This window comes from Coturnix japonica, chromosome 3, assembly GCF_054131305.1.
Source record: "Coturnix japonica strain WE chromosome 3, WE-NBRP24, whole genome shotgun sequence".
NCBI classification, from domain to species: domain Eukaryota; kingdom Metazoa; phylum Chordata; class Aves; order Galliformes; family Phasianidae; genus Coturnix; species Coturnix japonica.
The window spans coordinates 85107362-85122210 of NC_140665.1; the positions used below are offsets into that span (position 1 = coordinate 85107362).

General features: G+C 34.1%; 1 protein-coding gene across 5 annotated transcripts in view; it reads left to right on the forward strand.

Moving 5' to 3' along the window:
* Positions 1-14849, forward strand: part of CSMD1 (CUB and Sushi multiple domains 1) — an 883639-nt gene that overhangs the window by 607320 nt on the left and 261470 nt on the right. For all 5 annotated transcript variants that reach the window (XR_014944901.1, XR_014944902.1, XM_015859302.3 and 2 more), the window contains exon 7: positions 6008-6085. Coding sequence is in view for 3 of the 5 variants with exons in the window: in XM_015859302.3 (XP_015714788.2) it covers positions 6008-6085 (78 nt within the window). In the remaining 2 variants the exon portion in view is untranslated. The remainder of the gene's footprint in view (positions 1-6007; positions 6086-14849) is intronic.

A 14849-nucleotide genomic window follows, 5' to 3' on the forward strand; every position in this document is an offset into this window, starting at 1 on the left:
TAGTAATCAATCAGTTTCATACTCTAGAAATCATAGTAACACTCTCCACAATCTCTGAGAAAAATGTATTTCCTCTTCATGATTTTTGTTTTGTTTTATTTTGTTTTTATGTTTAAAGTGGATCATAACTCATCCAAACCATCTCTGGACGAAATTATTCCTCAGTTATGCCCTGCAAATAGGCACCTACTTACGTTCTATACCATCTTCACTTTCAGTTCACTTCACTAGGATCAGGAATCACTTGGAAGCTGCTCTAATTTCCTTTTGGGAACACAATGGAAATGACAATATTTACTAGGACTATTTTACTTCAAAATATTATTTGTACTTAAAGCTCTTTTGAGTTTATTTGCTTTGATGTTATTTCTTGATTAATTCAATTTTGTGAGGAATTTTTTATTAGATATGTCTTCGAATAAATGAAGTTCAGTTTATTTTCTAGTTAGATCTACCTTTAAATAATTAATTATGGATTTGTTGGAAGTACATGTGGATATTCAGTGTATTTATTTAATGGATTACATTATTTTATTTTATTTTATATTATTTTATTTTAATTTTTATTTATAATTTTTTTTGGGCTAGCACAGGCTTGTACCATATAAAAACATATTACAGACTTTCCCTTGCAGTCCCAGCAGGCAGCATTCTCTGAGAAAACTAGAGCTTTTTCTTACATCTAAGAGGATGCAGTGCTGGCAACATTGTGCGGCCTCTCCCAGTGTATTTTCAAATGTAACTTCAGATAAGATTGAATTGTTCCATAGAATACAAAACCATAATAAACCACAGTAAGAAGTCATTCATAATATATTAATAAATACCATAGAAAAATAGATTTATCCTGTTGAAATTATACTTGCATATGTTAAAAATATTTTTGTTAGATTACAGGTTCCATTCAAAAGCACCTTCCAGTGCCAGAGAAAAAAAAAATATATATATATATATGTAAATCCATTGTAATTTCAACTCTAGGCTTTGTGCAGTTTCAGGTTATCACAGTCTTCAAGTTTGAGTGGATTTAGGAAGAATTAAAAGGAAAGTGTCATTAAAGATTAAGATATAAATTATTGATATCACTCTTGAAAAGATATTAATTCTCCTAAAGTTAAACATTTGCTTGGAGTGTTTCCAGAACTACCTATATACCTACAGCCTGATTCTCTACCACTTTGTACATTATTTATATGTGTGAAAAAACAGACAAGTATGTACAATCAATGAATATACAATTAGCAGAGTAACTGTTTAGGGTAGTATTTTACAGTCCTATAACTGGAAGGATTATTGTGGTGGAAGGGGATAATTGAATGTAAATGAAAATTTTCCCGTGTCCTAGGTTCACAGAAAAACTCCAAAGGGAGCAATCTCCAGAGAGAGATCCTTTCTTAGTGGCAGTCAGCACTTAAATGGGGTCTAAAAGAGGTGCAGCAAGGCTCCACCCCTTCTAGTCACACAGCTGAATTGCCTTCACTTGTTCTCCCATGTCTGACTCAGTGTTTGCCCCGGGTGATCAATCAGTGGTTCAGGCTGTTCCCATATATTAATAGTTCCCATAAAATCTATATGTGCAGAACATACTTGAAAGACGGACTTTACATTCTTTTATTTATTTGTATGCAATTGTTATAGAAACAAAAAACAAAAAACGAAAAACCGAAAACCAAAAAAACAAAAAACCAAAACAAAGAAACAAAAAAAAAACCCCAAAAATAACACCTAACAAAAAACAAACAAAAAAACCCAAAACTCTGTTTAAAACTATAATTAATCAAGCAATCAGATTTAACTTTCTTGAGCAAATTATAGAGCAATTTGGAGTATACCTACCTGTATATTGTTGTATGTATTGTAAGAAGCCATCCTTGCCGTAATGAACTGCAGTGTATAATATGCTTCCACAAAAGTAGCAACAGTAGAGCAATTGCTTTCTGCGTTAGTCACTTGTGGAAATGAATGTAAGCAGAATAAAATGAAGAATATTTTCCTGCTGAATTATAAAGATAATAATAGAATAAGAGAAATCTAGAGAAATCATAGTGTTCTGAAGTGCCTTATGGTTCTAGATGGTAAAGCTAATACAACCAATGACTTATAATCAGTGACTTTTTCAGTTTCAAGAATAAGAAATTCAAGGGTCCTTTATTATGGTTCACTTAATGTGCAGTCTGTATAGAAATTCCCACTAGAAGTATGTAAATTCTAAAACATTTTTATCTTTCTAGTTCTTTGAGTGTCAGAAAAACTTAACAATACATAACTTGGAATGTTCACTTATTTCAATGGTAGAATGACAGCAGGTCTCAAACTTATTTTAAAATTTAAAGTAACACTTTTACTCAGTTATTTGAACACAGATTTGTGAATATTTGCATATTAGTTTTGTGGAAGTACTTTTCATGAACAACAAATATTCATGTAGTATGTGCCTGTGCTCTAAACATATAAATATGAACAGAATTTTCTCTGACTGGAGGTAACTTTTTTATATCCTCAAAATATGCAAGGACTGTCCCAGAACTAGTTTCATTTTAGTACCTCAATTATTTTCCTCCTTACTGTAGCTGAAGTTTTTATTTTTCTCATTGGTTCATTCTTCCTTATAGTGTGTTTCTACTAAATGGTCATAATGTGTTCAGCAAGGTAATTTTGCTTGGACTAAAATGTATTTTCTTCACACAGGTTCAAGTAGATTGGAAACTGAGAATTTCATGCTAATCATATAGGTTTAAAAGGAGTTTTACAACTTCTACATTTTACTTTTGACTTTCATAATCCATTCAAAGAATAGCAGGCATTTGTTCTTTTCATGTCTAATGGAGCTCTAACAAAATGTTAAGGAATATCACAGGTGAATTAAAGTAGTCTGATAAGACTGTCTTCGGCTTCATGTTGAATTCTGCCATCTTCTCTAAATGGGTCTACCATCTTGTAGAGTCTCAAATTTAAAAATCAAACAGGAAGGTTAACTGAGTTAATTCAGTCAGCTTAGCTGAATGTTTAAGTGATGACTGCAGAAAGCTATACAAATTTTAAAGAGTAATCATTTGAAGGGTTCATATTTGACATTATTAACTTAAACCTGTTCCTCTTTTTGTACTAATAAATGGCAAATCATATTCAAATTCAGGAAAATGTTTTTAAAGAAAAAGCAATCAGGAAGTAGAAAAGAAGTATTTCAAGAATTATATTGAAAATGGATTTAAATGGTTCTAGAAAGGGCAATTTAGAGTATTGCTTCAGTGTTATGGAAGGTGTTGAGTTTGTTACCTCAAATCTCATTTTTGATTTTCAGTAATTGATGAGTGTATATTTTATATGTTATGCTACCTTAATTTTATTTAAAAATATACTATTTAAAGTCCAAGGGCAAAAAACATACACAAGAAGTTTGGTATTTACGTCTTGAGCTATCTCATTTAACCTTGTGGATCCCTGCATCTGACAGATACATTTGTCTGTTTAAGTCCTCCAGACAGAAAAGCTTGTCATCTAATGTTACTGTCTGCAGTGTAGGGATCTAGCTTGAATAAGTGGTATATGTTTCTGTTACATTTCATGGAGATGAAAAGGCATCTTCAGAGGATGATTCATTGTGCCTGTCTTAGAAGGAGATGAATTGCCCCCTTGAGGTAGCTATTTCTTTTCATAAAACATACATTTTAGATCACTGATCTTAAGTATTGTAAATCCCTTATCTAATGTTCTTTCAGAGATATAGAATGCCTTTTTATTGACATGAAAAATCTCCAAGGATTTAAAGTGCAGAACTTGTTGAAATGCTCAACTATCCTAATAATGAAAAAGCTTCCTTATATCAAGTCAGAACCCCTCTTGTTTCAATTTAGCCAGCTGTCCACTGTATTTCAAACTAAAACCAATGGATATCATTTATCCCCATTCCTGGGAAGCATATTTCAAATTTGTCTAAATCAAGACTGAACTTCCATGAGAAATGGAGTGATTGTTGCCCCTTTCATCCTAAAGTAGGGTCACAGAACAAAGAGAAAAGGAAGAATAGGGTGCTTTTTCTCTTTCTGCTGTCTAATGAGTCAGTGGTTTTACTATTCATACATGGACTTAAGCAATTTGGATTTTGAATGCTCAAAGAATAGTTCTTTTTCATGAGACAGGTTATAATAAAATATGACCATAACTCCAGACAAGCTCCCAGCTATTCTGTTGAAAAGCTAAACATGAAAAAATTTAAGAGACTGGTTATGCAGCCTAAGAGAATGGAACATAAAGTAGGTCCTGAGGGAAATTTTAGCATCTGAATTCTAGAAAATAATCCTAGTAAATTCGAGAAAGAAAAACATACATGGGAGGTTTAGACTTCAAGAAGCTTTTGTGCATATCAGCTTTACTACGTGCATTAATATCTCAGTATAATATGTCTTAAAACAAGAGTGTGTTTCTACCATATCCATTTCATCCCATGTTGCTGCAGTTGTATTTCTATCATTTTTCATTATTTCAGCATCTGTTTTTTCAGGATTAGATGTGGAAATTTCTGCACAGTGTAACATCTTGTGATGTACATTGCACAGAAAGTTTGTTCTGAATTGCTTGCCCAATTTCAGGGCTTAAGAAAACCCTACTTCACTCTGAGGTTGTAAAAGCTGCCAAAATGCATTACAGAAAAAAAAAATAAAAATAAAAAAAAAACCCAACAAATGAAAACAAAGAGAAAAAACCCCACAAATGAGTCACTCTTCTGATGTGATATATGAAGACATTACTTCACGTTCCAGAAATATTTACACAGAGATCAATATATTCTGTAGCAAACATAAATTTTGTCCCATATATAGACAAAAAACATATAATGTAATTTCTTGTATTAGTTTTAATGTTTATTTTGTATCTGTACGGCACAAAGTACAAATCCCTTTTTTTTTTTTTTTTTAATGTTTGTTTTGTTTATGTTTGTACCTGGGATAAATGTGTGAATTCTAAGATTATAAACCACTGCCTGCTCTCAAAGAAGTTACCTAATATGAATTGGGAAAGAACTACTTGTTTGTTTGTTTGTTTGTTTGTTTTTGTAACTGACAGATGTGCATTGTGATGTTATCTTTAGCATTCTTATACACATTGTAAATCAGTCACTGTCTGTTTTGCTTTGAGTTTTCCAGGGTTGGTGCATATGTTTTTTTTCTTCTATGTATCTGATTTTATTTTCAATTGCCTCAGAACTAATGATTTTTCTGTGAACGTGTCCTCCACTTTTACTCTCTTCCCCTAGCATTTTAATTCAGATTCGACCTCACACTTTTCCTTGGCACATAGCTGCACAGATTTCTTCTCTTCCTCCTCCTCTACTTCTGATCCTTCCTATCCTGTCCTAACAACCTCTTAGGGAAAACTGGGGAGTTTATCATCCATTCAGACTGTCTAAACAGTGAAAAACTCTACTGCATCTGTCCTTTCTCTCAAAACTTGACTCTCTGAGAGCTCTTTTTCTAATTCAGTTCAGATCTTCCTGTACATTCAGAAGTGTTTGGTTGAGCCATACTGTAACCTCAATCATTTCAGGAGAGAGAATTAAAAATATGGTTACTGCTGAAGAATGAATCAGATGCAAGTGTTTGACTATCATATTTAAAGCTAGTGGTCTTTGGATATCTCATATAATGTACTGTACATTCCAAATAAGCAAATTCAAAATGTTTCTGATATGCCAATATGCAGTGGCAAACAATGAAAATTCGTACATGTCAGTAGGACAGATTTTTCTTCTCCTTGATCCTAAGGACATTCAAATGCAAAATATTCTAAAACCTGATAATGTCTCTTAACAACAAAATGTTCAAAAATATATTTAGTATTTATATTTTTGTAAAAGTGCATCTGAATTATCAAAGACAGTACAGATATTTCAGTCTGTTTTATTTAGACATTGCATTTTTGTTGTTGCAGTATCTGATTTGGCTGCGGCATTTCCTTCCTATAGGGTTTAATAATAAATTATTTTCTTTCTCTTTGCTTGTTTTCTCAGTGAAAAAAGCGATCGAACTGAAATCGAGAGGAGTCAAGATGTTGCCCAACAAAGACAGTAATCACAAAAATTCTGTCTGTAAGTTGTTTATACCATTATCTTCAGTGTCTGAATATATATATTTTAGAGCTATAAAGAATATACAGTAAGAGAAATGTTGAGAAGTGGTGGTTCATAAAATGGTCATTTTGTTATCAAATGTCATTGAATTTAGAACTCTGCTGTTAATACAAAGATGTAGAATGCAGAATATCAAGTGGCAATGCCTAAAAACAAAAAACAAACAAAAAAAAACCCCCCAAAAAATACAAACATGTAATAAAGAAATCCTTTTTATGTTTTGGGATATTTAGAGTTTGGATATTCAGACGACAAATGATCAGTCTGGGAAGAACAGTGCCATACTGACTTTGTCAGTTCAGTACAGTGGGGCCATGAAATCAACATAGCATTTTATAGACTGAGGATTGCACATAACTTTTTTTTTCTCCTCAGTGGTACAGATCTAATTCTTCCCTCTCCTTATGACTTTGTATACCCTACTGACTGCCTCTTATAGTCCTGTGATGCAGCACTGCAGAGTTTAAGAACTGCTGCAGTTCCCAGCTTCTCAAGGGGTTGGAAATCACAGCATCACCTTCCCTTCACTGTATGCTTAATGCACTCTGGAATGTTGTCTGTTTAGTACAATTCTGAACCATTTTCCCCATATGTAGTGTGAGGATAAAAATAAGAAATAATCAATAAGACTGTAAGCTTATTTATTTATTTATTTATTATTGTATATGTTGTATTTTCCCTGAATGACTGGCAATCTGACAAGTCTTGAGAGCTATTTCTCCTTTAATCAGGACAGTCTTGAAACAAGAGAAAAAAAGATATATTTGTTATATTTTTGAAAGCAGAGAGTCCCTTTGCCTAAAAAAAGCTGGAGGGTAAGCACCCACAACTAATTAAGAGTGCTTGTACAATGACTAACACATATTCAAATAAGTTAATTCTTTTTGTAATAACACTGAACTCAATGGAGTGAAACCCAGGCAATATTTGCCTCATTGCATGCTATTCTGCAAGTACAGAGAGAATGAGTGTCTTGAAGGGTAATGTCTTGGGGATACAATTTGGTATCTGTGCTTTGCAGTATATAGTTTAATGCAAAATGAGTATATTGGTATGCTCTATGGAACAAAAGAGGCATGATATTTTTCTGCTTTAAATATTGCACATTGATGATGTGGCATTACAAAGGAACTATCTGTGCAAGTTGTAGCAGAAAAAAAGTTGTTACTTCTCTTTGGTGTTTGTGTCTAAGTGATGATTTCATTATTTATAAGTTATTTCCAGGAGCTGCAAGATCTCTACTTACACTCTCAGAATACATGCTGTCAGACACTGTTTAATTATAGAAAGTGGAAGTGAAGCTGTGGAAAAAATGTTATAAGGCATTTTGCTATTGACTTCAAATATAATGTTCTTTGTTTTTATTTATTTGTGTTTTGATTTGTGAAGCTTTATATCACATCTGACTTTTCTACATGAATCTCAATTTACTATAGTTTCATGTACATGAAACAAACATAAATGATTAGATTAAAATACAAAGAGTTGAATTCAGATATATTTGTGTTCTATGTAATTCATGCCCTTGGTATTTAACTATTTTTCTTGTTAAAAATCACGTAGAAAGAAAAAGTAATTAGGAATTCAATTATGAATTCAATTATGAATTCCTAATTAGCAATCAATATTTCCTTTTGATTCTAATTAGCAGATTTCTAGAAAAGTAAATTAAAAACTACCCATCTCCGCATTTTAATATTTTAATATTTTTAACATTCCCTGTATAGATATAAGCAGAAAGCATCTAACACCTTCCATCCCAAACTTGCCCAAATTTCTGGATGCTTTATTTCAGCTGTTCTGTCACCTCTTTTGAAAGTCAAGTAGCAAAGCATGGCCTTGGGATACAGGTTCTTTGGCAGAAAGTGTTACATTATGTGTCCTTCCCTAGGGAAAGAAAATGGTTTTGCTTTGTTGCTTCTTTTTTATTTCAGTACCCCTTAAGGAAACACATCAAGCATTGAGGCAGATGTATTTGAATAATGATTAATTTGTGCAAAGAAATTGGAAAGATATTTGAAGTAAAATATTGTCCCAGCTCACCCAATATGAACTGGCTTACTGGGGGCTTAAGTACATTTGGCAGATTTCTGGAACAGTAAACTGCAAAAAAGTAAATGCCCTAAAAAGTAAATGAGCAGCTTTGATAGATTCTTTCTCACACTTGTTCCTCATTTGTAATTAGGCTGTCACAAACACTGACCAAATCCCATTTCTTTAGTCATCTAAGCTGACCTCTCAAGAGGAGCAATGAGAGAGTTTTAGTTTATGAATCTGTGTAGAGGAAGCAAATTATTTTCCATCTGGTTTATCATTGATCGGTTTAGTTGTAGTCTTAGCCTACTCACTTTTGTTTCCTTACTTATCATTCTTATATATATGGATAATATTCTCTGAGGAAATACTTGATCCATCTTGCTGATGTCACTCATTTATATTCTAACACAGAATAACCCTGCAGGCTATCCCCATAATGATTGCAGACTTTTCTTAAAGCTACTCTTACTATAGCTGATATTGTAACCGATTGAATGAAAAATATAAATGTGATGTTATCTCTTGTGCCAATATGTTTTCATGGCAATATTCCTGTCCACCAACTCTGTCAGAGGTTATTTATTACCTCTAGACATCTGAGTACTAGCATTACAATAGAACGATTGTACAGGGGCAGCCTGTGTATGCAGAAAGAAGAGCCTTCATAAAGCAATGGGATTGAGCATACCCTCAGTAAGTTTGCAGATGACACCAAGTTGGGAGGTGGTGTCAATCTGCCTGAGGGTAGGGAGGCTCTTCAGAGAGATCTGGATAGGCTGGATTGCTGGGCTGAGGTGAATGGGATGAGGTTCCATAAGGCCAAGTGGTGGGTCCTGCACTTTGGCCATAATAACTCCATGCAGCACTATAGGCTTGGGGATGAGTGGCTGGATGACTGTGAAGAAGAAAGGGGCCTGAGGGTGTTGGTTGATGCTCAGCTGAACATGAGCCAACAGTTTGCCCAGGTGGCCAAGAAGTCCAGTGCTATCCTGGCCTTTGTTGGAAATAGTGTGGCCATCAGGAGCAGAGAGGTAATCATCTCCCTGTACTCAGCTCTGGTGAGGCCCCACTTTGAGTATTGTGTTCAGTTTTGGGCTTCTCTCTACAGGAAAGACTTCAAGGCCAGAGAAGGGCAACAAAAGTGATGAAGGGAGCACAGGACTTATGAGGAAGGTCTGAGGGTGCTGGGATTGTTTAGTCTGGAAAACAGGAGGCTCAGTGGAGACCTCATTGTGCTTTACAACTTCCTGAAGGGAGGTTGTGATGAACAGGGGCTTGGCCTCTTCTCCCAGGCAAAAAACAGGACCTGAGGAAATGGCCACAAGTTGTACCAGAGGAGATTTAGTCTCCAATTTATAAAAAACATTCTTCAAAGAAACCCAACCCCACAAACAAAAGCAAGGTCACTTTCTAAAGTTATACTGCTATTCTATTGAAGTTTAGACTTACTGTAATCTTTTATACTCAAGTACTGTGAAAAGAGAGAGGAACTTTTGGCTAAATGTGTTGTCCTATGAACTGCTCTGTTTAGAGTAAATGAGAATCAAAAATAAGTTTAGCTCTCCATTGAGACAGAAGATTAGTGGATGTAGATATTGTACCTTATTGAAAAGAAAAAGAGAGATTAATTTTTGCCACTTTTTAAGATCTGCATTCCAGTTCTTAATATGATAAATTGTGTTGGTAACAATTAGCTAAAACCAGAAAACTATTTTTCTGATTTCTCACAGGAGGAAGTAACTGTTCTGGGCATGTGGTTTTCAATTTAGCACCTGAATATAAGTTTACTGTATTTGGAACTATGTGGACTATATTAATTAAGAGAACATGAATGGACTTTCAGGATGTCACTTTGAAGAAGCTTTATAGAGAGGAGGAAAAGCAATCAAACACATCATGTAATGCTTTATCCATATCATAATAAATATCACATTGGTGGTTTGAGGCCTGGTAATAAACAAGATGCATAATAAACTATACAAGTGGCTGTAGATTTTGTATATCAAAATCCAGTGCTTTGGATGTTGTCTGATCAAGAGTTCTCTGTATACAATCTGTTTTTCACTGAAATTGTTCCAAATATTACATGAAACGATATTTTGAAAAAGCTATAGGCAAAGATAAAATACAGAAATATTTGAAGGTTTTTTTTTTGGTTTTTTTTTTTTTTTTTTTTGTTAAAAAAGATCCTGATAGCATGTAGATTTCATCAGCTGAAAATTCCTTAGGCACATACACTGTCAGTCAAGAGCTAACTTTAAAGTGCTGGAGAAATAAACCTTAAATAAATATCCTTGATGGGTCTCACTTTCAGCTAAAATAAGTAAAGCAATTATCGAAATGTTGGCAGCTTTCAGGCATGCTTTCCATTCTGGGGCATGCAGTAGTGTTTGTAAGTTTTCTGAACAAGTCCTTGATGTGGTGGAAGGAGGAGTTGCTTAGCCATTTCTGACACTTGGCTGATCAGTTTGTCATACTTCTGAAATATGAAACAAGAATGAGAAAAGGAAAGCGTATCAAGAGTGTTACTTTACCTAACCATTTTGGAGGGAAGTAAACCAGTGTTTTACTCTATAGTATTATCTTCTATGAGTCTTTCATAAAGAAATTTTGAAATGTGTTTCTTACCCTTTTCTAAATGCCATTTTCTTTCTGTAAATAGCACTTTCCTTTAAAAACTACAGTTTTCCGGATTCTGTATTAAACACTGCAGCATAATGGCAAAAAGTTGCAGGATTCATCAGTAGTTATTTTCTGACTGTTCCTGCACATCCATCTGTACAGTATCTATATCTGGTGGCAGATACACCACCTCTGTTGTGAAGAAAACTGAGACACCAAGAAAAGGTTTTCTAAAAAATAAGCTTGAGAGTAAGATTCCTTAGAAGGATCCTAAACCAGAAGACAGTGAAGCCTTATTATTAATATGGAGGTGTCTCATTCCCATTTGTTTCTATAGGAGTTCTGTGTGACATTCTTGGTGTTGTCAAAAGAAGTTGCTATCTGCATATACAGTGTATTAGATTGTGCATCCTGAAAATGTTAATATTTGTGAACGCACAGACTGAAACTTCCTAAATACCTGCAAAGTATTCTGAACTCTTCAACCCTTTCAATCATTAAAGCTATTTTTACACACCTTCAAATCCTACGAGTTGAAAAGGAGAACATTTTTCTCTGCAAATGAGGAAAAAAATAACTATTGATGTATTAATTACAAGGTTAGGAAACATGAGTCTTAAAAATTAAGATCTTGTGAGCCTAATGTGTGCAGATATCCCATTTTGTTTCAAAAGGCCTCTTTACAGGAATGCTAAGATGAATGTTCAGTTAAAAGTAAAGAAAGAGGGAAGTAATACATAAAACACTGGCAGTTGTATACATTAGATAAAGGGAGAGATCCTGAAATTTTTAAGGTTAAAAATGTCTGTTATATAGGTGTACATGATTGCAAATAAAGAGCCCATAATACTCCATTACACCATTTGTTGCATATGTAAGAAGCACATAATGATCCCATTTCTCTTTTTACTAAATATTATAGGATAAAATTTGACTTCAGCACTACTGTGTTATCCTCTAGCAGTCTTACAAAGCTTTATTAAAACAGGAATGATAATTACATGGATACATTTCATTCTGTCATTAAATAAAATAATGCAGAGTTGCCCAAGTGGCAAAGAACTTAGACTCTTTGGAGGAGTATCCCTATGCAAGGAAATTCTGCAGTGCTATTTTACTAGATTGTATAAATCACTTCATAAATCAGTTTAATAAATTATACTTGGTCTTTCTAAGTAAGCCTTCATCACCACAGGAGTTTAAATATCTTTTAAAATACTCTGCAAAAAAATCTTGCTGTGAAGAGAGCTACTGCCTAAGTATGTTTGTGAAGAAAAGCATCACTTGTAGCTACAAGCAAAACAAGATACTTCATCAATTATTTAATACATCATTTGCATATATAATTTGTAAAATAACCAGAAGAAAGCATCCATTAAAATATATAAAACAAAATGTAATCTGACTGAATTATGGATGGTTAAAATGAATCGTTATCCAGCTAGGAAGCTGGAACTGCCATAAAATAATTTTCATGGAATTATAATACATTATAGATTATATTGAGTGTTCATACTGTAGGGTAAGTTGACATTGAATTCTGTTATTTTCAAAGTCAAAGACTTAAGAGCCAGTAACCTGCTTTTAGCAAAGTATAATTCTGTATAAATTAACTACTCATATGAAATTTAAATATAAAACTTAATACTTTTATATGGCTTTTTTGGCTTAACTCCTGTGCACATCTCTGTTATAAATAAAGATGTAGGCAGTAAATAGGCTGGTAAAAGGAAATCTCCATAGATTCAGATAATTTTTCAAATTATTAAGGCATTCAGAAGTTGTAGATTGTTGAATTCAGACTTCTGGAAAATAAAAAAGTTTAAACATTTTTAATTGAGGAAAGAAGTATGACAGTGGTTGTCCTTCATTTCCAGGTTCTTTGGAAGAGTCAGGGACTCTCCACTTCTTGCCTTTCCACCAAGGCTAACACTGCAGTTGTTAATACTAGCTGTATATTCCATGTATATTGAATGTGTATACAGATCCCAGTTTTCTAAACCAGGCTAGGGGAGAAAATCTACCAAATCTGACAGAAGGTCTTGAGCTACTTTACTTCTACAAAATCTGTTCTTCATATTGTGAGATGATGGAAAATTATTTCAGCAGTGCTGGCATAGCACTTCATTGTTAGCCTGTCACAGTGCAGTCTACTCCTGCAGGTCGTATGAGCAGACCTGCAAAGCGTCAGTGTCAGATATGTTTGGAACTAGGGAGTTTTATTAGGTGACAGCTAATTTATCAGTTTCAGGCCAGCTTGAGTCAGCTGTTCCTTCTTCACTTGGAAGTAACAAAACTTACCTGGTGCTTGAAGAATGTATCAGTTTCCTAGATTACCTTAAAGGACTTGAAATATTTTTTGAAAGGCTCCAAGAATAACTCAACCTAGGACAGAATTGAGGCATAAGTAAACACGTTGAGTTCTACTTGGAAGAAAAGGACTATTTGTTGATTTAGGGGGAGAAAATTATTCAACATGCAGTACCCTTCCACTGAAATGTCAATGCATCAGATTGTTCATTTCTTTCAGTTCAATATAAAGAACAACCCAGAAAAATGCCAAATTCCCCCCATTTTCTGTTATATCTCTGCATACTTGAAGAAGAAGGGACTGTTATGCTCTGGCTTGGATGTATGCCTCTGTCATATAAACTAAACTCCTTGGGGATGAAATTACTTTCACACGTATCAAAGTAATGCAAGTTTTAATGCACATGATGGTTATCAAATATGTTTCATTCTAAAAAGTTTTAATGTAACAGAATAATTGCATTTCCATAAGTCCATGGTGTTCTGCTAATGCATGCATTCATTTGATTTCTGTCATCTCACTGTCACAACATTTTCTGCTTCGGGCTCCTGACATGAAAGAAATCCTACTGCATAAGCAAAAGGGATGTGTGAAAAAAATATACGCATATCTTCCCCAGTTTAATGCTTTTGAACTGAACTTCTGATGCTCGACATTTCTGCTAGAGGAGCTATAAATTCAGTGAATTATCAAATTAACACTAGCAAAAAAACAGTATGTTTTCTTAAAACTGACATTTCTTATGGCATGTATTATTTTATTCAGCATGCTTTTTATTGCTACATCAGCTTTTCCTTCATGTTTTTGTAGTCAAATGGAGAACCCGTTTCATATTGAAAAGTTACAATCATGAAGGATCATGATTTAGCCAGGCCTAGTTTCAGAAGTCTAAAAACGCACCTGAAGTACAGAACAGCAAGTATTAAAATAAAATTCTTTGTCATAAACCCCAAGTACTTACATTAAGATTCAAATACAGCATGAAGCATCGCCACCTGCTTGGACTTGACGGTGTTGTATCTATGAATTAGATGCAAGTTAAAAATCACTTAAAATTAAGCAACTAACATGTATTTATCTCATCACTTTTTTTTTTTTTTTTTTTTTTTCCCCATTAAGTCATTACCCAGTCATTTCTCAGCCCCAGATTCTGCCCAGTGAGTGCCAATCTCTCTATCTCTTATTCCTTCATTACTCCAATTGATTAGTATCCTTCCTGCTTTTCTCTCTCAAGCTCTCATTTATGATTATCCCTCCCTCTGTACTGTGATTGCTATTCTGTTCCCTATTTATCTCCCTACCATGTTATCCATAGGTAGTATCTTGTGTCTTTCTTTTCTAACATCTCCCCACCCCCCCACCCCCCGTTTTGTGGTTTTTTTTTTTGTTGTTTATTTGGTTGTTTATTTGGTTGTTTGTTTTTTCTCTCTCTTGTCAAATTTCGATTTTACTTTCAAACTTTCTGACAGATGCCTTTAAATCTGGTTTTGTTCTCCTGATATTTGTATGAGGCAGCTTAATTTTCCTCTCAGGATGGGCCTGAGAGATAGTCAGTGGTTGTGCAGGACAGAGCAGCTCTCAGCTTAGTACTCAGTCCGATTGTATCTACAAGTGGCAAGTGCTGCAGGGAAAGCACTCCTCAGAATCTTTTATGTTTTGTTAAATTTGACATTTATTTGGGATGTACTTGCCTAAAAAATGTTTCTGCAGATCTCCTTGAATTACTGTTTCCCAAAGGCCTCCCATTTGGCA